Below are 23,503 nucleotides of genomic sequence, written 5' to 3'. Positions count from 1 at the left end.
GCTACTTCTCCTCCAATGGCGGGGAGGAGCTACCGCCGTCTCCTGACCCTGGCCTCGCGTTGAGTTTTTTCACTGTTCGCTGGCTGATATGCGAGGGTTCAAAGTACTGTTGCAGCTTATAAGTCAAGTGAATAGGGCGATTGTTTTTTTGAATGCCGATATTATTCGGTGATGATTACAGGCTTCCATCCCTGGTCGCGAGGTGAGTGGGGCGCCGGGCGCGTTTGAAGACCGCGTGCGTGGGATAGATGGCGCGGGGGCGAGAAGCCTGGCATCTCACATTATCACATTAAAGATCAGCCATTAGATTCGGTTGAGATCACTGTTCGCCTACACGGCCGTGTAGCCCGTGTACACGCCGTGTACACGCTACACGGTGGTGCGCCGTTTCCGTCCGTTTCCGTTTAATCGTCCGTTTACCCCGTTTAATTGATCGTTTAGCCCGTTTAATTGACCGTTTAGCCCGAATAATAGCTAAACGGTAGGTGACCGACTGTTTACCGTTTAGCGTTTAGGAAAACACTGGTTGAGATGTTTTATTAGCCCTTGATTTGAATGAATACAAATTGTTGTGTGCATTTTTCTAGATGTACAATGGTTGAAGGCTCTCAGCGAATGACGTTTTCTTGGAAGACCTAGTATAATTTTGATTGGTCTATTATAGTAGAGATCGTCTAGCCTGCATAACGATTCTCGTCACCCTCGCTCCCCTGAGAAATTTACATTTTTACCATTATAACGATCGCACTCGTCCGATTCTTATTGTTAGAATGGAAATTACATATTTACTAGAGGAGAGGGACGAAATCCTAAGCGTTTTTGCGTACGTGGCGTGCCAGTGCTAGCGTGGACGTGCATTGCCAAAAGACGAAGCTGCCCCTGCCTTCTCCTGTCTCTCCCTCTCCGATAGCTGAGTCCTGCAGCTCCTCACTGCCTGGTGGGCCCCACACCCGTCAGCTTGTCTCCCACAGTCCCACCTCCATCCCAACAAGAGCAGAGCAGAGCAGGGCGCGCCGGCGGCCAAAGGCCGGCCGCGGGGAGGCTTCCCCGTCAGCGAACGGCCACGCCGCGGCTATCTCGGGCCCGCGCTGCTGCAGGACGTGTGGGGGCGCCCCTGGGGTCGAGCTGGGCCACAGCCATGGCCACCTGCGCCGCCGCTGGGGCTGAGCTCGCTCGCGGCCGGGGCTTGGTCCGGCTGCGGCGGGAGCAGCGGGCCATCGAGGAGCAGATGGCCGCGATGTGGCGCCGCATGCAGGAGACAGAGCGCCGCCGCCTCGTCTCCGGGGCCGGGGCGGGCGCCGGCGGCGCCGGCAGGAGCGACGCCGGTTCGCCGCCACGGAGCCAGACGACGGTGCGAACATCAAGAGGCCTCGGCTGCTTCACAATGCGGGTTGCTCAGCGGGGAGGCGGATGTCGATGACGAAGGTGCCGCCCTCGTAGGGGCTGTCGGCGGTCCCGGCGATGGTGCCGGTGAGGTGGGAGATGTTGGCGTCGTCGTGGAGTGCGATGGAGACGCCCGACACCTCCCGGTCGCGATTGCACTCGGTGAGCTCCTTCTGCACGCGCGAGACGTTCACCATCCTCGATCGATCCCTTCCTTCCTCGCGGCGCCGCCGCCACCTCCGCCTGGCTCTCTCGTCAGGATCGGCGCGATGGGATGGGTTGGGATGCGAGGACGGGGCGGGTGAGGACTGAGGCGGGTTGGGATGGCCATGGCTGACGGGGAAGCCTCCCCTGTTCTGCTCTGCTCTGGTTGGGATGGAGGTGGGAGACGAATCTAACGGGTGGGGCCCACCAGGCAGTGAGAGGAGCTACGGGACCCAGCTGTCGAAGAGGGAGAGAGAGGAGCACGGCAGGAGCAGCTTCGTCTTTTCACAATGCACGTCTAGGCACCGTGACCTGGCACGCCACGTATGGCGTAGGCAAACTTATCAGATTTCATCTCTCTTCTCTCTTAAATATGCAATTTTCATTTTAAAGAGAATCGGACGAGTGGCGATCGTTACAACAGTAAAAATGTAAATTTTTCCGCTCCCCTTCTTCCTTTTAACCCCGCTAGCCAGCATGACGATCGCCTCTCCCTCCAACCTTGCTAGCTAGCATGACGATCTCCGCAAGACATGTCACTTTTTGACAAAGTTACTCTGATAGCTAGCATGATGATCCACAGGCATGTCACCTTGTGACAAAGTTACTCTGCTAGCTAGCATGGCGATCCACATGACATGTTACCCTGTGACAAAGTTTTGGCTTCCGTTGCAATGCACGAGCATGAACAGTAATAAAAAAAAGAACTAAAGGATGTGAATATATCTTCTCTAGTGGCTGTGAATCGCTTATTGGTGATGAAATTCACGCTTCATCTCTTATCCTCTTAGGCAACAACTCTGGATGTCAAATTATGCCATGCCTTGTCTCTCTTGTTCCTTAACCTGTCAGCAATGGCGAAAGCCAGCTCGAGGGACTGCGACGCGTTCAGTCTGGGGTCACAGTGCGTGTGGTAGCGGGCACTGAGATCATCAAATGTTACCGCCTTAGATCCCCCGATACACTCTGTAACATTCTGCCCTGTCATCTCCAGGTGAATCCCTCCAGGGTGGCTTCCCTCTTGCCCATGAACATCGAAGAAAGCCCCGAGTTCAGCCTGCACATGCAAGTACCAACTAGTATCAAATACAGAGTGTAATGCAGTTCCTTAAAGAATCATGACAAAAAGATTGTTGTTACCCTGATTGCATCAAATGATCTTGTCTTCAGTCCGCATGGTGCGCTGATTGTGTTTCCGTGCATAGGATCACTAACCCAAGTAACAATCATCCCAGCTTGGCGCACTGCTCTGATCATTCGTGGAAGCTTAACACGCATGTTCTCAGCCCCCATTCTTGTGATAATCGTCAATCGCCCGGGCTTGTTGTGAGGGTTCAGAGTCTCGCACAACTTCACAAGCTCTGATGGATCAATCTTATCACTTACCTATATAACATATACAAGTTAATACCGGCCATGTAATTATTCTTTTAAGATAATAATAAAAACAGTAACTAATACGCTTCTCTTCATAACTGCTGAGAAATGGCATTGTGCTGACTACTGTACTCAACAATACAGTAATAATACTAAAGGCTACAGTATAATACTGCATTGTGAACGTTTTCTCTAAAAAAAAGGATGAGCCCTAATAACTAATAGGGTGTTTGGTTTGAATGAGTTAGTCAATCATCTAATCACTCCTCACTTTTTTGTTTGGTTTGTGGAATGTAATGGGTAGATCCATCATCATCTCACTCTTCATGATCTAACAGTTAGTACTAGTGCAAGAAATAGAGTCATTCCACCAAATTTGAGTATGGACTCATGATGCACCACATCATCTAGAATATAGTAATTTCTCAAACCGAACACCCTATAAGAGTATTACCATGTGCCATGTGAATTGAACCTAAAGCACCTCAGCTGTTATTTGAGACCACAGATGAGAACTGCATCAATCAATAATAGTAAGATGAGAACTGCAACACTACTTCAATAATACTTTTCAGCGAACGAACAGTGTTTTCCTCTCACAAAAAATCAGCATAAGCCAAATTTCAGCGAAACGAACAGGGCTATATGAAAAGATGCTAACTGTAAATGTTATCCAGACAGTCTCTCGTAGGTGGCTATTACCTTTATACCCAGAGGATTTGAAATACCACGAAGGAATTCAACATGAGCACCATCCAGCTGCCGAGTCCTCTCACCGACCCAAAGCATGTGTGCGGAACAGTCATAGTACAGGCCAGTAATGGAATCCTTCCTAGTCAGTGCTTGCTCGTATGGTAAGTGAATCATGGGATGTCCATAACTCAGCTGTGGTCATGATGGGGTGTTGAGGGGTCAGCCCAGCGGCAACCATAAACCCAATGGCGTCATGAACCCTCTGAGAAAGCTCCAGATACCTGCCAGCGCAAGGAGTTAACATATGATCTGCACTTCTGTAGATTAATTATTGTATAAGAATGAATACCACATTAGCACTAATTATGAACCTATTATATATAGTGTGCCAGCATGACTGTACTAAAATGGTCTGATGCTGTCGTAGCAGTAGGATAGACAAAATATTATATTATATTATATTTGTTGATTTTGCACTCTCAATTTTCTGCTCGTAGAAAAGGTAAAACACGTGAAGTTTTCAATGACAAATTTTGCACCCTGATGCTGTCACTATATTATTATAGTGAAATGAGTATTTTCATAAAATTAATTGCAGAAGGCATAGTTACTCTGACGACAATAGCTAAGGACCTGTCTCCTTGTGTGCTGTGCCTCAAGAAGTCGAGATTCCACTGGGTGACTCTCTGAAGATCCGCAAAACCTCCATGGGCAAATGCTCTGAGAAGATTCAGGGTGCTCGCAGACTGGGTATAGGCTCTAATCAACCTTTCAGGATCTGGTACACGAGATTCCTCATAAAAAGCCTGATCGTTGATGATATCTCCTCTGTAGGATGGAAGGGTTACCCCATCTCTAGTCTCAGTTGGGTTCGATCTTGGCTTCGCAAATTGACCACCCATCCTTCCAACCTGAAATACATTGTCGACACCTCTTATAAACAACTTGATACCACCTTTTATATAAACCACTTGATAATTTGCTCAGTCAAAAAACAGGATACTGTTTTATTTTGCTAGTACGGAGTGGTAAGTCAGGAAAGGACAAAGTGCAGATGCGCTAATGGTGATTTGAATTTCTTTTTCTCATTTCTTCCAGTCATAATCAAAGAGCAGATTAAGAGAGAGAAAACAGAATATTGCTTTCGGAACATCATGAATTCTTATTTTCTCATTTATAAATGTCCACTCCAGTTATGCTAGACAAATCTGATCCTAGTTTTATTTTTCTCCAATCACCATGGTTTTGATTTTCTTTCTTTCTTTGTATCTTTTTCTTTTTGAAGTCTGCATCTTGTTATTATATTCTCGAATCTAGCCATTTAAATGTCCACCTGAACGTGCCACATTCTAGATGATGCATCCTCCAAAAAATCCAGCACCACAAGTCACTAACTCAGTACTCTTGTTAGGGGAGTGCAAATCATGGATTCAGACGCGGATTTACGATCGGAATAACGGATCACCTGGGACGAAGAAACAATGCTTTGTATTACGGGGAGAGGAGCAGAGGAGGCTGGGATGGAGGCGAAGGAACGACCTTGATGGTGGGCATCTGTCCACCGAAGGTGAGAACGACGGCCATCTGCAGTATGAGCCGGAAGGTGTCGCGGATGTTCTTGGCATTGAACTCCCTGAAGCTCTCGGCGCAGTCGCCGCCCTGCAGGAGGAATGCCCCACCCATGGCCGCCTCCCCGAGCCGCTCCTCCAGCTTCCGCACCTCACCCGCGAACACTAGGGGTGGAAACTCCGCCAGAGTTCGCTCTGTAGCCTCCAGTGCCGCCGTGTCGGGGTACTCCGGGATCTGCCGTGCAGGGCGCGCACGCCAACTTCCCGGCGTCCACCCATCCGTTGTTCCCTCTGAGGCCGCGCGCAGTGCCGTCAGGCCTCGCCGCGGCCTTATCCGTGGGACGAGAGAGCGCGGGGCATGGGGAGTAGGAGGCGGTGCGGTGGCGAGAGGCGCCATTGTGGCGGTGAGGGCGGTGGCGAGAGGCGCCATTGTGGTGATGAGGGCGGCGGTGGAGTGGGAGATCGAGTCGAAGGGGAGCGAGTCGGAGGGCCGCGAAACGCTTTGCGTGCAACGCGTTCAGCCCCTCTCGTGTGTGCACGTGGACGTGGCGACGCGTGGCAGAATGCACAACAGCACCAAGTCAGGAAAGAAAGAAAACGAGACCGGATATAGAATAATATATACTCAGTTTCAATTACAAATATGTTCTAATATTTCTAGACAATAGCCTATATCTAGATGTATATATTATTTGTGAGCACCCAGTCCTCATCAGTCATCACTATGATTGGAAGTAAACTGCACTCACATAGCAAAGGTATTACTTAAAAATCAGAGCTCCAATAAACAGATTACTTTTCCAAGCAACCAGCAGGCCTCCAGAGGCCCCAGCAGAAAAGCAGGAACTCAGAAGCGTCATGCTGAAATGTTATGAGAGAAAAATACTGTTCCGGCTGAAAAAATAAGTCAAACAAGTCAAAGTTCAGCTCAGCCGAACAAGCTCCCTTGGCAAATCTGCTTAACAAACCGAAGGTCAATGTTTTCCTTCTTTGTTTCCTGAAAACATATGAAATCACAAGCAGAGTGCAAGACTTTATCTTTTATTGTATCCCATTTTGCCTCAGAATCCAAACCCTCATATTCCATCAGAATGATTTTTATCAGAATTCGGACACCAACAAATTATTTTTTCCATCATTAGCCCCCTTTGAATTGTAGGAAAACAAAGGGAAAATATAGAATTCACATTTCTATGGCCCAAGTTATTGTAGCATCGTTTGGTTCGCAGGAATCATCTACAAGAAAAACATAGGAAACTTTCCCTTGTGCTTGATTTCACAAGAAAAAATATTATCCACTCAAACCTCACGTCCCTTGCTTCTTGTGTTTTTCTTGCGATTGATCCAAACATATATTCCTACAAAATTTCTATATTTTTTATTCATCTTTTTTTTGTATATGTATTCCTATTCTATTGTTGTGTATTTTCTGCATTTTTCAATCCTGCATTTTAAAGAGGGCCTAAGCAAAGGATGTAAACCATCTGATTTGGAACACAGGAATTTTACTGATAGCTTAGGTAGTTTGAAGAATTTTGCCATGTCAACTTCTCTAGTAGATTAGTTTGTCCACCACCTATCTATACCTAATATAGTAGGGAAGCAAATTCTGAGAGACCTGGTCTTTCCCTTATCTGAAAGACATTCCTCTTTATTCGACACGTCATATGTACTAATCTTAAAGCAAGCTGAGCCTCTAGCTGCAGTTCCATTACTCACGCCGTTAGCATGCACGACGTTTCGTGGCCGCCGGGTGCAGCGGCTGTCTTGCATAGGAAGACACTGACACAAGTGTTGTTTACTTGCACTAGAAGATTCATGCGGTCACTGTTTACTTGTTCCTGCTATCAACCGGGGGTGCCAAGAGATCAAGAAAAAGGAAAAGGAAGCAGACAAAGCTAGCGCTCAGGAGCTTCTTCAATCTTCACCTTCCTGCTAACGGCATGTTGCCAGATTTGCCATCCGCCTCCATATTGCAGCTGACTGTTCCTGGTGATGTGGGCAAAAACTCTTCCCCCAACTTTGAAGATGGTGATGGAGATTTCAGGCTGACGAGGAATCTGAACAAATTGCGGCAACAGATTTGGAGGTCAGTGAGACATTTCTGTACCCAAGTGATTCATAAGAAATTTACTACTTATTAAGGACGAATTCAGTAGAAGTAAACTGATATGGGATAATATGTTTTGTTTCACCAAGGGTTGGCATGACCTTTACTTCAGAGGAAGATGCATATAGGTTTTATAATGCATATGCTAGAAAAGTTGGATTCAGTATAGAGAAGTGCCACACAAAACAAAGAGCAGATGGCACATTATCTTCAAAGTACTTTGTTTGCAGCAATAAAGGTCAAAAGAACACAAATCCAAAATATCAACTAAAGAAAGAAAGAGCTTCAACAAGGACATGTTGCAATGCTCGTGTTCAATTCTACATTTCTCGAGAAGGAATCTGGACGTTGCAAAAAGTCATTCTCCCTCACAATCATAGTTTTATAAGCCCTGACAAGGCACACATGCTTAGATCATAGCGGTGTATGATAAAAGCAGATGAGCATATCATTAGCAAAATGCGCCAAGCTGGAATTAAGCCAACTGAAATATATGAATTTTTTCAGCGATGGTCAGGTGGAGCTGAGAATGTGCATTTCTTGAAGATGGATTGCAATAACTTCATTGGTCGTGAGCGTAAAAGATACTTGGAAGCCCAAGATGCACAAACAATATTGGAATATTTAGAGAATAAGCAAGTTGAAGATCCTTCTTTCTATTATGCTGTTCAATTGGACAAAGAGGATGGTCGAATATGTAACTTGAATGAAAAAGAAGCACCACAATGTTTTCTCATGTGTTCCCAAGAGGTCGCCGAGGAGCGCATATCATTTAAAGTACCTCCACATAAAAAAGGTCCGACACTTAAAAGATCAAAAAGTGTACTTGAAGGAGGAAATAAAAATCCTTCGACAAACAAAAAAAGAAGGAAAGGAAAATGCTCCTAGAACTAAAAAGAAGAAAGGTATGCATAATAACTTGTGTGTGATCTGCTAATTTTCACTATATAGCAACTGATTGTTTGCACATGTCTACAGTAGATGAATCAAGGCAATCATCCAATATAAAACTACCTGGAACTTCACAGCAGCATGTAAGATTAACCAAAACCTGGATTTCCTTTAGTAACAATTTATTTCAGTTTGTAATGCCTTTTTCATTCTGAGACTATACATTGGTACAGGGGCACTTCAACTCAGCTGCTACTGCAGTTGCTACAACATTGGCAACAAGCAATATGACGATGCCATTTGGAGATAACTCCATGTTCATTCCGCCAATCCAAGGAGAGTTTACAAATCTCTTACTTCAAGTTCATCATAAAGTGCCTACTTCTCATCGCTTAGAATTTGATAAATGAAATGATGATTCATGTGCTAATATTCGTGCACTTTGCAATTTTATGGAAGCAAAGAGCCAGCAGGATGTCGCCTTTCTCATTGTTATTGATATACTGCTACACAGTGAAATCATCTTATCATATTTTACTTGTGTATGTATTTTTATTTTTGTCGGGAAGGTTCCTTGGTGTAGCAAGAAGCATCCTCGTCCATCAGGGTGTGAGGAATTAAAATGTACATGTATTGCTAGAAGTGAACAAATCAGTTTGGCAGAGACGCAAACAATTATGCCCCATCAAGCACATATGTGTTTTCCAGACATACCTGAGCTTTGAGACACATATATTTCATAGTGTTGATTATCCCATTAACTCTCTAGTCTGGCAGAGATGCAATCGGTTTTGTCCGAGGAGTGTCAGCAAAATACTCCCTCTTAAACCTACTTATATAGAGCGGGAGAAACAGCTGTAGCACAAAACCGAACCCTTTCAAGCACAGCTCTAATCTTCTTACAAAATAACTGCAAAGGCGTTTCATTAGATAATGCTTTGCTTACATTTGTAGAAGATCATTAATGTTCCTTCTTGCCCGATGGAAGAGATCGATATTGTTATGAGGCTGCAAGGGAGAATAAAGATAAATAATGCTCATCATGTATTATTGGAGGAAAAAGTAATGTTCAAGATGCAGTCTAAGTGAAATTGAAGGGGTTATGTTATTCTAAAAGAGATATATGCTTTTCTATTCAGACGTTCATTTCTTGCTAGTATTGAATAATAGAAATGATGATTACAAAACTGTAAACAGAGTAAAGTAATAAAAGGAGAACTATACAAAGCTAACATCTCTGAATATTTGTTTCTATTTGATTAAGAAGCCTATTATTTTCCTCCAGAAGATGCTGCACTGGACAATCTATCTCAGATGCTACATGATGGAAAATACAGCATTGTCATATCATCATATTACAAAACAAGCATTGGTTAAATCTTGCCGAAGTTTAGGACATGAATCTGTTATAGTGCACTACTTGAATCTCAGATGCTACTTGAATCTGTTATAGTGCACTACTGAAAACTACAAGGATCTCAAGTGCAATTTATATGACTAACAAAATCTACTGATTTACAGTATCTCGTTAACCAAGGACAGAACAACATGCTACATGTTTGTATGTAGTTCCAAATACTAGCAAGTAGAAGGCTGTGTAATCCCAAATTTATTCTAACAAGTTCCACATACCCAAAGCTATTCTCATTCATGTTCTTGAAAAGTAAACATCCAAAGTGTCAACTTTTTTTATCCCTTTCTGTCACTTGACACTAACTCTGACAACATATACAGTTATAGGTTTCATCAGTCACAGATCTAGAGGCCATTGTTATTGCTGAACGCACTCCATCAATGGTGTAAAGTCCATTGTCGAACAGTTGGTTGGCACAGTGCCAACCTCGATGTGTTTGGGCATGGCCGTAGTCTGTGCTGGTGTCACAATGTCCCAACGTCGAACACTTGATGTGCGTGGCCGAGTTATGCTTAACGAAACTGCAAGACAGGGCATAGTGGTGGAGCTGAGGTTGGCCAAATGTGAGGGAATTACAGCTCGAGCAGCGGGTCGCCTCCGCAGCGAAGCCATGGAGCTCCGCCACGCCCGAGCCCGCCTTGCAACGGCTCGGCCCCGACATTATCTAATGAAACGCCTTTGCAGTTATTGCTTCACGGACCTGGGGCAATTCCATTGCAGAACAGGCCGAGCTCGCCCGAGCGCCTTCCGCGGTTGCCGGGGTTGAGCTCGCCGGCCGCCGGTGTGGTGCCCATGGGAGCGCATCTGCTGGCGCTGCGCACGCGTCAGGGCGAGCTGTCGTCGCCGTCGCGCATCAGACCGCCCCGCCGCCGCTGCGAAGAGACTCCGCGTGCGCCGTCTTCCTTAGGGCCGACGGGGAGCCGCTCGACGGAGCCGCGTGCAGCCTCGGGCGCGCGCGTGCTCCGGCGAGTGGGCCCGCGACGGCGACACCGCTTTTCCCTCTCGCCTTTCCCCTGTCCAGATGCGGATCGAGGCATTTGTGTCGGTGGCGGACACCTTCGACTTGTGCGGCTCCTGCTGCTGGACGATCTGAACGGAGGGAGTATAGGTAACGGCGTCGTTAACGGTGACGGGAGTATGCGGTTCAGCTGTTCAAGGATGCGTTGAGATTGTTGTGGGGGACACGTATGAAGCAACGAATTAAGCTCTTTTAGATAGGGAACTCTCAGAATTTGCTTCCAGCAGTACTCCCTCCGTTTGAAAATATAAGTCGCTTTGACTTTTTCGGTTCATCAATTTTACTATATATTTAGACATATTATTTTATCTAAATGTATAGCAAAATAAAGGTATAAAAAAAAAGTCAAAGCGACTTATAATTTAGAACGGAGGGTGTAGCCTTTACATTTCACATGGAAATAAGACAAATAGATACGTATATAACATCCCCGTCCTCATTTCCTATATTTTTTTTCGTGCCGTTACAATGCATGGGTATTTTTGCTAGTCAAAAATAAAAATAGATTTTTTAATGTAAAAAATAAAAATTGGAATAATATCTCATAATATAACTTCATAAAACTTGCCGTCATAACTTATCACTTATATATATGGAACATGTCACTTGTTATAATTTCTAGAACATGTCGTTGTAACTTATGAACAGCTAGTACTAGTAGCACTGTACAGCTTGAAACAAAATCGCACTGCACATTGGATGCACAGAATAACTTCAGGTTCGCAAACATTTTTCCGAAAATATCGTGTGCAAAAAAAGAAAGAAAAAACAATGGCGTTCAGGCGGTTCAGCCGGATCGACAGTAAGCGCATACCGTATACCGCGTATGGTACAGTCTTTATTTACCGGATACCGAATACGCTAGTTGATCCGTACAAGGCAATCTGCAATTGTACAGCGCTATACAGACTTATTATACAGAAGAGTAAGAATGCAAACATCCGTTATCACACCGCACGAGTTAGGCTCGGCGGCGCCATATCTGCAGCACAAAGGGCTCGACACCATGAGTGAGCAGCTGCTGAGCTGCATGCAGGAGCGATCAGTAGGTGTCATCGGCGTCTGCCTCTTCGTCGTCGCTCTCCAGCTTTGCCATCTCGGCCAGCAGCTCCGGGTCGATCACCTTGGACATGTCACCGGGGGTCTTGGCCTCCTGAACGATCCGCATGATCTCGTCCACGGCCTGCGCCGGCTCGGTGGCATCCGAGTCCTTGTAGTTGGCCTTCTCCCTCTCCGAGATCTCCCTCGGCAGGTTCTTCAGGAACCACGGGTGATGCTTTATCTCCGGGATCGTGATCCTCTTCAGGCAGACAAAGTTTTAGAAGAATTCACTTTGTCAGTCATCACGTTGAAAATTATAACTCCAGGGTTGCAGGATGCAAAGCTCATCTAATTACTTAATCAGCATATGAGATATTTGCCTTTTGGGGGGTAATCTGAACTCCGAAGATTAGGCTAACTTGGATTTACTGAACTGAGAGAGGAAGTACCTTTGAAGGATCGGCAACGAATATTTGAGACAGAAGGCGTCTGCAGTCTGAAGACACTCTCACATAATCCGGGAAGGAGTATTGCACGCCAAGAATTCTCTGACAAGCACAAGAGACACATTTGAATTGCTTTCAGATTCACCAAACAAGCAACTGAAGCAAGTTGTGATAACCGACAGAAGGGAAAGGGAGATGATTACGCTGATCGTTTTCCGGAAGTTCCTTGGATCCTCAGGATCTTCAAATGGATATGATCCCACAAGCATCACGTACAGTGTGACACCACAGGACCAAACGTCTGCTACCTGGACGACGAGAATTAGTTCTCTCAGAACATGCAGTGTTGCAAGCTACCGATGTAAAGTATCAGAAAACTCAGAAGCCTAAAAGCAGCACTTGAAGGATATACAGCTTCATATTCTCTGCTCGTCTTCAGTGCAAGCATTTTCAGTGAAAACGAGGCAAGAAACCAACTGGTACCTAAACGGTAAATTATTGTGCCCACACAACATTAAAAAGAAAGCCCAATGCTAATTCTATATGCAACACATCCTGAATCAAACTCAGTAGTCAGTACTTTCAAGGGCTTCTCTTTATGAGTTGCAGAAAGTACTGCTGCAGTATTTGGAAAACAAAACATGTCTGTCTGAAGGACGACGACTTCAAGTCATAAAAATACATGATACAAAAAAGGGGTTTAAGCGTTTACGCCCCCGTTTTGCAGCAGAAACACCAAAATTCCCTAAAAAAAGAACTAAAGGAACTACAAGTTCCAGTTTTGTTAAGTGCTGCCAACCTTTTACCTCGTTGGTTGATGTAAGAAAAAAGCAGATACACATACAGCAAGGAACTGAGAATTGTCAAACATACAATGAAGTAAATAGTAACTAACCTTTCCATCATACTCTTTTCTGGAAAGAACCTCGGGCGCTATGTATGCTGGAGTTCCAACTGTTGATTTTGGTTTCGAATGCAGCAAAGCAGACTGAAAAGCAGACTAGCAAAGTTTGTAACTGATTCAACGAGATGGTGCAGTCAGTTGCTAGTAAAGTTAGGATGCATAATAGAGCTGGTGCAGTATCCATATACAGCACCTTTGAGTAACCAAAGTCACAAATTTTCACGCGAGGTGTTGGACTCCCATCAAGGAGGGTATTCTCAAGTTTAAGATCACGGTGACAAATTTCCTGCATTTGCAGTTGCAGTTCATTAAAACTTACACTCCACTATTCATGAACTTGTCAACTTCTCGAAGCAAAACCATACCATAGTGTGACAGTAGCTGACCCCTGATATCAGCTGCTGAAAGAAATACCTAGACTGTTGACATTTACAACATAGGGAACACATAACATTAGTTAGACACAGTTCGGGGCGAGAAAATAGGTTGATGATAGGACGAATATAGGGCCAAAACAAACCTCATCTTCACTGAATCGCCCTGCTGTGGTGATTTTCTCAAATAGCTCTCCTCCAGCAGCATATTCCATGACAATAGCAAGATGTGTGGGTGTTAAACAAACCTATTACCAATATATTCGCAGAACAAAGTATGAGCTTTGCAATGCAATTTGGTATTAAGATGATAAATTGTTCATTTTTTGAAATGGTTCAGCAAGGGTCTGTTATGTGGCTGCTGGGATTTGAGAGGGAGAGAGAGCTGAGGGAGAGGCGACGATGGGCGGGCTACAGTACCCGTGGTGCTACAGTAAGGCCGGTACTGTTCACGCCCGTAATTGTGGCGGCGGGGGCTGCGAGGGAAGCCGGAGGCCTTGCCCACGGCCGAGCAAGAGGGAAGGGATTTCCTTCTTAATTCTGGCTTGATTAGATTAATACATCTTCTCTCCTTGTATAGAGAGGTTTACTTGACTCTCAAGCAAGGCTTACTTAACCCTTAAACACGCGACCCTTATCTCTAAATAACCCTAACACTAGCGGCTATACCGCCAGCCTAGGCCCAATAGGCTCATGACGTACTCTAACAGGGTCATACTTCTTTTTTTGGTCATACTTTTTTTATTGAAAAGGACAGCAAGAGCTTTGCCATAATTTTCTTAGAAGAGAAGAATCGGCCCAGCTTTTAGGGAAAGCCATGCCCAAAATCCTTACAACTATAGGGTGAAAACTACCCAATAAAAACAACTAAAAAGCAGCTCAATTAATCATGCAACACCTTTCTTAGGGCTCTCAAGTCTCAAGCCTGTAACATTGAGCACAACTAAACACACACTACCAATCAACTAGACAACTCACAGAAAAAAAAAACCAAGAGACACAGGAGTTGCAATGGAAGACTGCACCAGAAAACAGCTAGACTCATAGTTTACGATAAAAACTAGGATACCTTAGAATTCTGAAACGATATAGTTTGTGCAACTCAGCTAACAGTGCTTTCAGTGCTGCTTAGTGTTACAAACTGGCAGATTTAGTCATCAAGCAAACAGCCAAAAATAGCACGCTATCCTTTATTATGTTCCAAAAGGAGCACCAGTGCAGTGCCATGAAACAATCAAATTCGACAGAAACAGCCAATAAAGATATCAATCAATTGGTGAATCCAAAATTTCCGAATTACCTCCTTGAACCGTACGATGTTAGGGTGCCGGAGCGACTGGTGATTGATGATCTCCCTCTGCACATTCTCATCAATCTGCGCAGACAGACACAAATCAAGAAAGTATCCAAGAAACACACAGAACTCAAGTCAGAGCCTCCTTCTGGACTGAAACTCCACCCCCCCCCCCCCCCCCCTTTTTTTCTTTTCATGAAACGACCCTCCCAACACCCCACCGATCCGATTTTAGAAGCAGCACCAGCAGTCCCCAAACTCAAGCACGAACAGTAGACAAAAGCCAAGCCGGGAGACTGCTACGTACCTTCTTGCCCCTCTCGATGTCCTTGACGGCGAGGAGCTCCTTGGTCCGCTTGTCCCTGACCAGCCTCGCCACCCCGAAGTTGCCGGCCCCCAGCTCCTTCAGCGCCTCGTACCTCTCCTCCATCAGCACTCAGCAGCGGTCCCGACCTAGACCTCCCAAGAATGGCGAGTTGGCGACACCGAACAAAAGGAATCTCCCAGCAGAGAAGAGCCAAGCGACGAACTCTAACCAAACAAGACGTGACCGGATAGAGAATTCTCTCGGTCGCAGTCTGCAGTCGCGGCTCGACGGGAAAGCGACGAACTGGGGGGTGGGTCTGTTGGACTTGGAGGCCAAGCTACGCGAGGTCGGCGATGACAGCGGTGACGTGGCTGCGGAAGGCCGGAGCAAGGAGCTGCTTGGCGGGGCGAGGGCCGGGATGCGCGACACGTGGAGGAGACAGCGGTGTTCCTCTAAAGGGCGGTTCTGGCCGCGTGGGCCCGGAATCGGAGTGGGCCGTGGGGTCGCTCTACGGCTCAGCCGCTCAGGTTGGGTGGGAGAGCGCCTACTAGTGGCCTAGTGGGTCGCTTGTCAGCGGGATTTGGTGGCACGTCCACAATGCCACGTGGCCTCTGCCGCGGGCCCCTTCATTCTCCCGTGCCACGTATGCAGGCCCAGTTTGCTTGAACATCGCACATGATTTTGTTATTATGGACCTAAAACACATGCATCAACATCGTTGGCTGCCCATCTCTGGTCTTCATCATATACTACATCGATACATGCGCCAATGGACTATCTATTCAGTATATCTAACCATAATATATGGTTTTGGCATAACCCTTGGTTGCCATATATAAATATCAAAGTCCTCATTATGCTTTACCAAGGGGCCAACTGTAACGGGCGCATCAAGCATTATGCTATTGCAATTGATCGGTGTTCAAAAGCAGAATTATACAGTACGCTCGAATCGCTCTTTGTTGTTATATTGCAAGAATCGTATTTTATCCGGATTGATATGATCATAAAACAAAAGATGGCCCATCAATGTAGTTGATCATCATCCTTACGTTAAATTGTCCTAGTACGCAAGCTTTACTAAAAAAAAATAGGAGAGTATATGTTCGCACATAAAAACTAGCCAACTTGGACAAATTCAAGCAAACAACAATCTAGACTGGTTTCCAAATCAGCCTAGGACGATTCCATGACTTTCTCAAAAATATAAATTACACTTTATCATTGGATTCCTCTCATCGAGGTGATCCAAAATCATATATATAAAGTCAAATTTGAAGTACGGATGGTGAAATTGCGCTACAGGGGTGCCCCCAAAACCGACCTAGGCTGGTTTCTGGTACTGTGCAAATTGGTTTAGGCCAATTTTTGCTATCTGAGTTGGGCCCTGTTTAGTTAGCACCCAAAATGCCAAATTTTTCAAGATTTCCCGTCACATCGAATCTTTGGACGCATGCATGAAGTATTAAATATAAATAAAAAATAAAACTAATTACACAGTTTAGACGAAATCCACGAGACGAATCTTTTAAGTCTAATTAGACTATGATTGGACACTAATTGTCAAATAACAACAAAAACGCTACAGTGCTCATTTTGCCAAATTTTTCGGATCTAAACTGGGCCTTGGATTCATTTTGCGCGAATTTGCGAGGGATCTCGACCCCCCATAGGACAAGACCATCTCTATCCCCTCTCTCTATATACGAGAGATGACAACCGATCATGGCATCCAATCAATCAAAACACAAACCAACCTACTATTTTACATTTCCCAAACCTTCAGCCTGTTCAGTTGGCTGGTTCGTATCGTTGCTGATTCGTGAAGAAGTACTGCTGGCTGGTTTGTGTGAGAGAAAAATACTGTTCCGGCTAAAAATTTACGATCGTTTACGACAAGCCGCAGCCAAACGAACATGCTGCTTAGCTTTCCAACCCTGTGTCTACTACTCTACAAGCTCCTCGACAGAGTTTATGGATGTTCTAGGTGGCCTTGTTGACTGAGAGCAACCTTAGTTGCGCCTCCTCAACGAGCTCCTTCCCAAGCGGCATTTCAAGATTTTTTTGCCGAGTCTGGCCCAATCGGTTTTCTCTGCCTCACTGCATTTTCGATCTTCGAGTGACTCGTAGAACTCTCATGTGATCCGGACATGATAGCCTTTTAGGTGTGTGATCGGTCTTCTTGTTAATACAAATAATTCCAACTTTTACATAACATGTCAATCTAGTTGTGGAAAATATTCACCTTTCCCATAGCATTTATCTAAAAAATGGCATTCCTAAATCCTAAATTGTACAGGTAATGCCTTTGATTTGATCTGGTAGTTAGCTTCGCTTCATGAGAAGCGTGGGAGAAGCAACATGGTGAAGAAAGCACACAACTTGAGATAAAATCAAACGCCATATTGCGTTAATCCCCAATCAATCACAATCACGTGCAAGGGGCAATGACTGTAGTATAATAATCTATAATCTACTCGGCCCTGATCTTGATCTTATATATAGGACAAAAATCTTGATCTTATATAACTCTAGGACAAAAACCAGATAGGGCCGCCCAACGGGATAGCACGAAGAGAAGCCATGATTTGACCCAACGGTAATGACATTGACAATGTTGTTAACAGACGGTAACTCAAGTCCATGCGAAGTCAGAAACAAATTCTGATCAAAATGAGTCAAAACAGAATAACTCCGAAGGAAGACATACTAAGATGTCGTTGATTCTCTGAGCTAATAGTTAGCTACTAAAATTATTTTAGTAGATCCAAACACTATAACAAATAGCCCAACTACTAATTTAAAATGAACTATTTAGTCAATAAAAAATATTAACTGGTTCATATAAGCTAAGATCATATTTGAACCATAGAACTAATAATTGGCTGCTCTTTTGAATCTGAACAGATCTAGCGAATAGTCTAATCAATTATGAGCTTGTTTGGATCCTTTAGACTCAGGTGGTGTTTTGATCCAGTGACTAAAATTTAGGAGGTGTGTCAGGAGGATGTTACATGGGGTGTTCGGATACTAATAAAAAAATAAATTATATAATCCGTCAGTACTCCACGAGACAAATTTTTAAGCATAATTAATCCGTCATTAGCGTATATTTACTGTAGCCCACATTGTCAAATCATGGACTAATTAGGCTTAAAAGATTCGTCTCGTAAATTAGTCACAAACTATGCAATTAGTTTCATAATTAGTCTATATTTAATACTCCATGCATGTGTCCAAACATTCGATGGGACAACGACTAAAATTTAGGAGGGGCAACCAAACACCACCTTAGTTAGCTGCTACTGCCTTACCTATTAAGAGCTAACTAAGTTGAGAACCTATTTGGATTCTCAGCTAAACGGCCTGTTCGCTGGTTGGTTTCTGGGCTGGTTTGGGCTGGCTGATGCTGGTTTATTGTGAGAGGAAAATACTGTTGGCTGACTGGTTTGGGCTGACTGAAACCAGCAAGCGAACATGGTAAAAATGTCAGGTAATATCTTACCTACTACCAAACTGACAGTAGGCTATTAGCTGATTTCTCACAACTAACCTCTAATAATTAATTGGATGGATCCAAGCAGTAGATATCTTGATCAAACCTGTTCTAATTCATAAGCTAACAATTAGGCTCAGCTTTTTTCAGATTATCTCGATAAAAAACGCATGGTCTCGCGAATTCCGTCTCCGGAGATCGAAGGTAATCAGAATAATCGACCAGAATCTGAGACGCCGTCGCCGTTGCCGTCGGCCGGCTGCGGGCCTGCGGCAGCTGGCTCCGCAACTGTAACAACCATCCAGGTTGGTGCGTGCGCCACCACCCTGCCGTAGTGCCGTTAGGCATGGCGAGCGACGCGCGAGGCTGAGAATAGCCGCACGGTGCGCTGTCGCGTGCCGAATCGCTTGTGCCGTCACGCGGCTTCGTCTCGGCTACCTTTTCCGCCGCACGTTTTGACCCTTTTCCAGTAGAAGAAGCGTCGAAGGGGACGCGCACATGCGCCGGCGTGGCGGAGACTGACCCGAACGAGGGGAAGGGCGGCCGCCCCAGCCTCCCGGTCCCGGGGCCAGGGGCTCAGCTCCCCGCCTCGTCTCGGCCTGGCTGGGTCGGTTCGCCCTCGCTCCGACGCGTGGTCGGCGCGACCAGGGCGCGACTCCCCCGGCTCCTGGTCCGTTCCGCACCCCGCTTCGACCAACCAATCGCCGCCGCATCGCGTCGCCTCCTTTTCCCCCCTCCCGCCCGGACGGCGGCCTCGCCTCGCCAGAAGAACCCAGTCTGCAGCCGAAACCCCAGTCTGCGTCATCCGACCCGCCTCGACGGCCCAGATACACTCGCCCCCGTCGCTCTCGTGCCCCTCACTCCCTCGCCTCCTCCGCGGCCGCGGCTCCGCGGCGGCGGGGCCATTTCTAGGCGGGAGCTATCGCGGGCGGCGGGGCTAGCAGATTGGTCGGTTGGTTTCAGTGCTCGTGTCGGTTCTACGAAACGCCCCGCCGCGGCGATGGGGTGCTTCCATTCCACGGCGAAGCGGCAGCAACCTGGCTACGAGGACCCCGTGCACCTCGCCTCCCAGACCGCCTGTGAGTTCGCCGATCCCATCCCCTGCCCTACGCGTACGAGCTACTTACGTGAGTTCGAGTTTTTTTTTCTTATTTAGTTTTCAAAACGATGATTGCCGTGGTTGGAATGGGATTGGAGATGCCAAATGTTTCGTCTATATATCGGTGTCGTGTACTAGGATATCTTAGATATCTGTGTACGAGCACTGGATGCGTGCTGCATGATCCTTGCGTTTTCTGTAATTTCTAAGTTGTCCTCACTAGATCTTGCTAAGTACGTGCTTTTGTTTTGCTTATGTAGTCAGCGTTAGCGAGGTTGAGGCTCTATTCGAGCTGTTCAAGAGCATAAGTGGTTCGGTGATTGATGATGGCCTGATCAACAAGGTATATTCTATTGGTCATCTCTGTATTCCTTGTCATATTGTCAGTTTTGGGTATGAACATCAAATATGCTCACTAGCCATGTTCTAGTTAGCTCTCCTTGCTGATTGTAAGACTGGAAAGTGAAACTTGTAATCCTACGTTTTGTATTTTTAATCTCTTAAGCTGCAGAAATTATGCGGCAATGCCATTTGTATGTACTTTTAATAGTTGTAACTTGTAGGCACCAAGATTTATGTTCAAATGTTTGTTTTCGTTCTGCTCATTGTTGTTCCTCGCCAAATGTTCCTTATTTACAAGACAACCCAATGATACATGAAGTGCTCTACTTTGTATATCAAATTGATCTCAGACTTCTACTACATTTTTTTTTCAATCAAAGATGCAATAGTCGAAACATACTCATAAGTTATCTGTCTAGATTGGAGTGAGGTACCATCTCAGGTTGTGGGCGTACAACAACGAAATACCTGTTCGAAAATAAGCTATTGTATCCTGTGCCATTCATATTTTGGATAAGCTAAATTTGAACTGCATAACTAGAGGAAGTGTCTTTCGGTTCCATATTTATTTCAAACATCATGTTATGTAAAGTTTTTGAACTGTTATGCTAAGTCATGCGGAATTATCACTTTATGCCATTGAGAACTAAAATTTTGCGGACATAAAAACCTATGAGTGATTAATCTTTGCCATCATTTTATATTGCACAGGAAGAATTCCAGCTAGCATTGTTTAAGAATCAGAGGAAAGAAAATCTTTTCGCTAATCGGGTATGCATCTGCTTGACAACTATACTCATTTGAATTTCATCACTATTGTATTGTGCTTTAAGCACTATTGCCATCAGTTAAATTTACATGAAACTGGACTCGCAGATATTTGACCTTTTCGATGTCAAGAAAAGGGGTGTCATTGATTTTGGTGACTTTGTCCGAGCTCTAAATGTGTTTCATCCAAATATCCCAATGGAAGAAAAAATTGATTGTAGGTTCTTATCTTTTCATTTCATTTCATTATGATTTGTTTTATCTCATATGTTTCTAAAAAGTTTGAACTACCTGACAGTCTCGTTCAAGCTATACGATATGGATGGCACAGGGTTTATTGAACGGAAGGAGGTAATTTTCTGGACCCTTCTGCATATATTTTCTGAATTTTAGTTTCTATACATGAAAACTAGTAAAATAGCTATAAAGAAGATTTTTGTTGATGTTTGGTTGATTGGCCAGTGGCATAGACGATTATTTACTGATGAACTAAGGAAAAACGATTCACGATCATTTACTGCTGAACAAAGGAAAGCTTTGTGCCCTTTATCGGCTAGCTAAAACTTGTGTTATCCTCCTGGTGCAGGTTAAGCAGATGTTAGTTGCTCTCCTAGGAGAATCAGAAATGAGGCTATCTGATGAGATCATTGAGACAATCCTGGATAAGGTTCTTTTAAACATTTCATCAGAAATCAAATGGTTACTTGAGTCACTAATTGTTCCTCTGACCTATACTGGAATAAGACTTACAGCAAGTTATATCGTGATGACAGACATTTTCGGATGCTGATGCAAATCAGGATGGGAAAATAGATAGAACGGAGTGGGAGAATTTTGTCACAAGAAATCCTTCCTTGATGAAGATAATGACTCTGCCATACCTCAAGTAAGAATGTACAAAATAGAAATTTAGAATCATTTTATGGAGACTACAGCAAAATGTTTCAAAATAGAAATTCAGAAGCATATATATCTTTATCTCCTCATACCTAAATTAGTGAATGATGTATCATTTTAAATCCTAACTGATGCCTCTGCCAGCAAAAATGAAATATCTAAGATAACTGACAGGATCGCTGCTACTCACACAATTTATTTGCCAGGAGTTCAGAATGTTTACTTGATTTGTAGTTATTTTTCTGTCACCTGAAGGCTGAGATATGAAACTTAGAAAAAAGAAATATCTACTTTCTATGTGCTGCTGCCTCTTAAATCAGTTGTTTAGAGATTCAATGTTACTATCACAGTCTTACATTTATCTGAACCAGAACTGACCAACATAAAATTTCTGCTTTGTGTTTTGCATGAACTTTGATTTGAAGCAACAAAAATACCTGCTAACGGTTTACCTTGGTCAATGATTCAGGGACATAACAACAACATTCCCCAGCTTTGTGTTTAATTCTGAAGTCGACGATCTCGTCACGTGACCACGATTCTCTCTCCGATGTATAGTTAACAAGGAGTTTTTTCTTCCCTAAACCAAAAAAAGGAGAACCTGTGGAGGGTTACGTGTGGAGATTTCCTCCAGCTTTCTCTGGCATTATGAATGGAGGGTATATTCATGCGGCTAGCAGGAAGGGTGCGTCAAATTGGCTGCCACAGATGTACGTGACGAGCTGTAGTTTTCACTCAACTATAATGATGATGATTTTGTGTTGGTGATGATTGAGACTGAGAGTTAGTATGCAGAGATGAACATTTTTCATTTTTTTCCAGTGGGAAGTCTCTGTTTTGTTTTTGAAACTGCGATGTGCTTGTCTGTACTGATCTGACTCTTGTCAAAGTAGTACTGCATTCTACTCCTATTTTAGAGTAAAATACACTAAGTCTCAAAAGTTGCATCGCATGTCATTGAGGTCTCTGAGTTATTAATGTCCACTTTTATATCTCTTAACTTACTACTACATCCTAAAATATAAGGATTTTGAATTGTCTTGAGTTGAAATGTTCTAAGTTTGACCAACTTCATAAAAAAGAACAATAATACTTACCGCATCAAATTAGCATCATTAGGTTTGTGAAACATAATTTTATAATTAGACACTTTGATGTGGTAGATATTAATATTTTCTTCTTTACAAACTTAGTTAAAATTAGAATAACTTAACTTAGGTTAACTTTTGACCCTTACATTTCAAGACTGAGGGAGTTGGTTCTTTAAAGAGAAATCTTAGGGCTTGTTTGAATTGAGCCCTCGCCTGGGAGCTCTAGGTTACTTGGGATTGATGTCTAGACTAGGTAAAATTCTTAGGTTTGCATCCAAACGGCCTCTTACTGATTGATTCACGTGAGTTCAACAAGGTCTGTGATGAACCCTTCTGCTGCTAACATATACTAAGACATGCTATTGCTAACATGGATGCTAAGACATGCTAATGATGAGGTGTGAAATAGAAAGGGAACGATAAAGATGTTAGACGATTCCGTTCAAGAATAAAAAAAGATTTTAGGCGAGGATAGTTTCGTCACAATAGAATTTCTCTTTCTCATTGAAAGGTATATGACATGGATACTAAGACTGTTAATGATGAGGCGTGAAATAGAGAGAGGAACGAGAAAGAAGATGTTAGACGAGGATAGTTTGGTCCCAATAGAATCTCTCTTTTTCGTTGAAAGCTCTATGGGGTCTGAAGGATGTTGAAATGACGAGGTGATAAAATCTGACTGACAAGTCACCAGATTGGCACATATTAGAAAGGCTTTGGACCTTGGCTAAACCACTTACCAAATTTAGGGATAAAATTATAAATTAATAATTTAAGAATCTAGAT

General features: G+C 44.2%; 2 protein-coding genes and 1 pseudogene across 2 annotated transcripts; 1 reads left to right on the top strand and 2 right to left on the bottom strand.

Moving 5' to 3' along the window:
- Positions 1-609: 609 nt before the first annotated feature.
- Positions 610-10,735, bottom strand: LOC136527686 (phospho-2-dehydro-3-deoxyheptonate aldolase 2, chloroplastic-like; annotated as a pseudogene).
- Positions 10,736-11,476: 741 nt separating this feature from the next.
- Positions 11,477-15,390, bottom strand: LOC136527676 (serine/threonine-protein kinase SAPK3-like). Its single transcript, XM_066520471.1, has 9 exons — positions 15,025-15,390; positions 14,724-14,798; positions 13,570-13,671; positions 13,415-13,468; positions 13,243-13,335; positions 13,041-13,133; positions 12,349-12,453; positions 12,149-12,247; positions 11,477-11,958 (listed from the first exon to the last, which is right to left on the bottom strand). The coding sequence occupies exons 1-9, from the start codon at positions 15,145-15,147 to the stop codon at positions 11,701-11,703; spliced, it is 1,002 nt and encodes a 333-aa protein (XP_066376568.1). The 5' UTR covers positions 15,148-15,390; the 3' UTR covers positions 11,477-11,700.
- Positions 15,391-18,984: 3,594 nt separating this feature from the next.
- LOC136527667 (calcineurin B-like protein 1) lies at positions 18,985-22,593 on the top strand. Its single transcript, XM_066520460.1, has 8 exons — positions 18,985-19,599; positions 19,880-19,962; positions 20,673-20,732; positions 20,838-20,946; positions 21,028-21,080; positions 21,316-21,396; positions 21,503-21,615; positions 22,096-22,593. The coding sequence occupies exons 1-8, from the start codon at positions 19,521-19,523 to the stop codon at positions 22,157-22,159; spliced, it is 642 nt and encodes a 213-aa protein (XP_066376557.1). The 5' UTR covers positions 18,985-19,520; the 3' UTR covers positions 22,160-22,593.
- The last annotated feature ends 910 nt before the right edge of the window (positions 22,594-23,503 follow it).

The sequence above is a fragment of the Miscanthus floridulus genome, chromosome 2 (genome assembly GCF_019320115.1).
Source record: "Miscanthus floridulus cultivar M001 chromosome 2, ASM1932011v1, whole genome shotgun sequence".
Classification (NCBI taxonomy): Eukaryota; Viridiplantae; Streptophyta; class Magnoliopsida; order Poales; family Poaceae; genus Miscanthus; species Miscanthus floridulus.
This window is presented reverse-complemented; position numbering and strand designations above follow the sequence as displayed.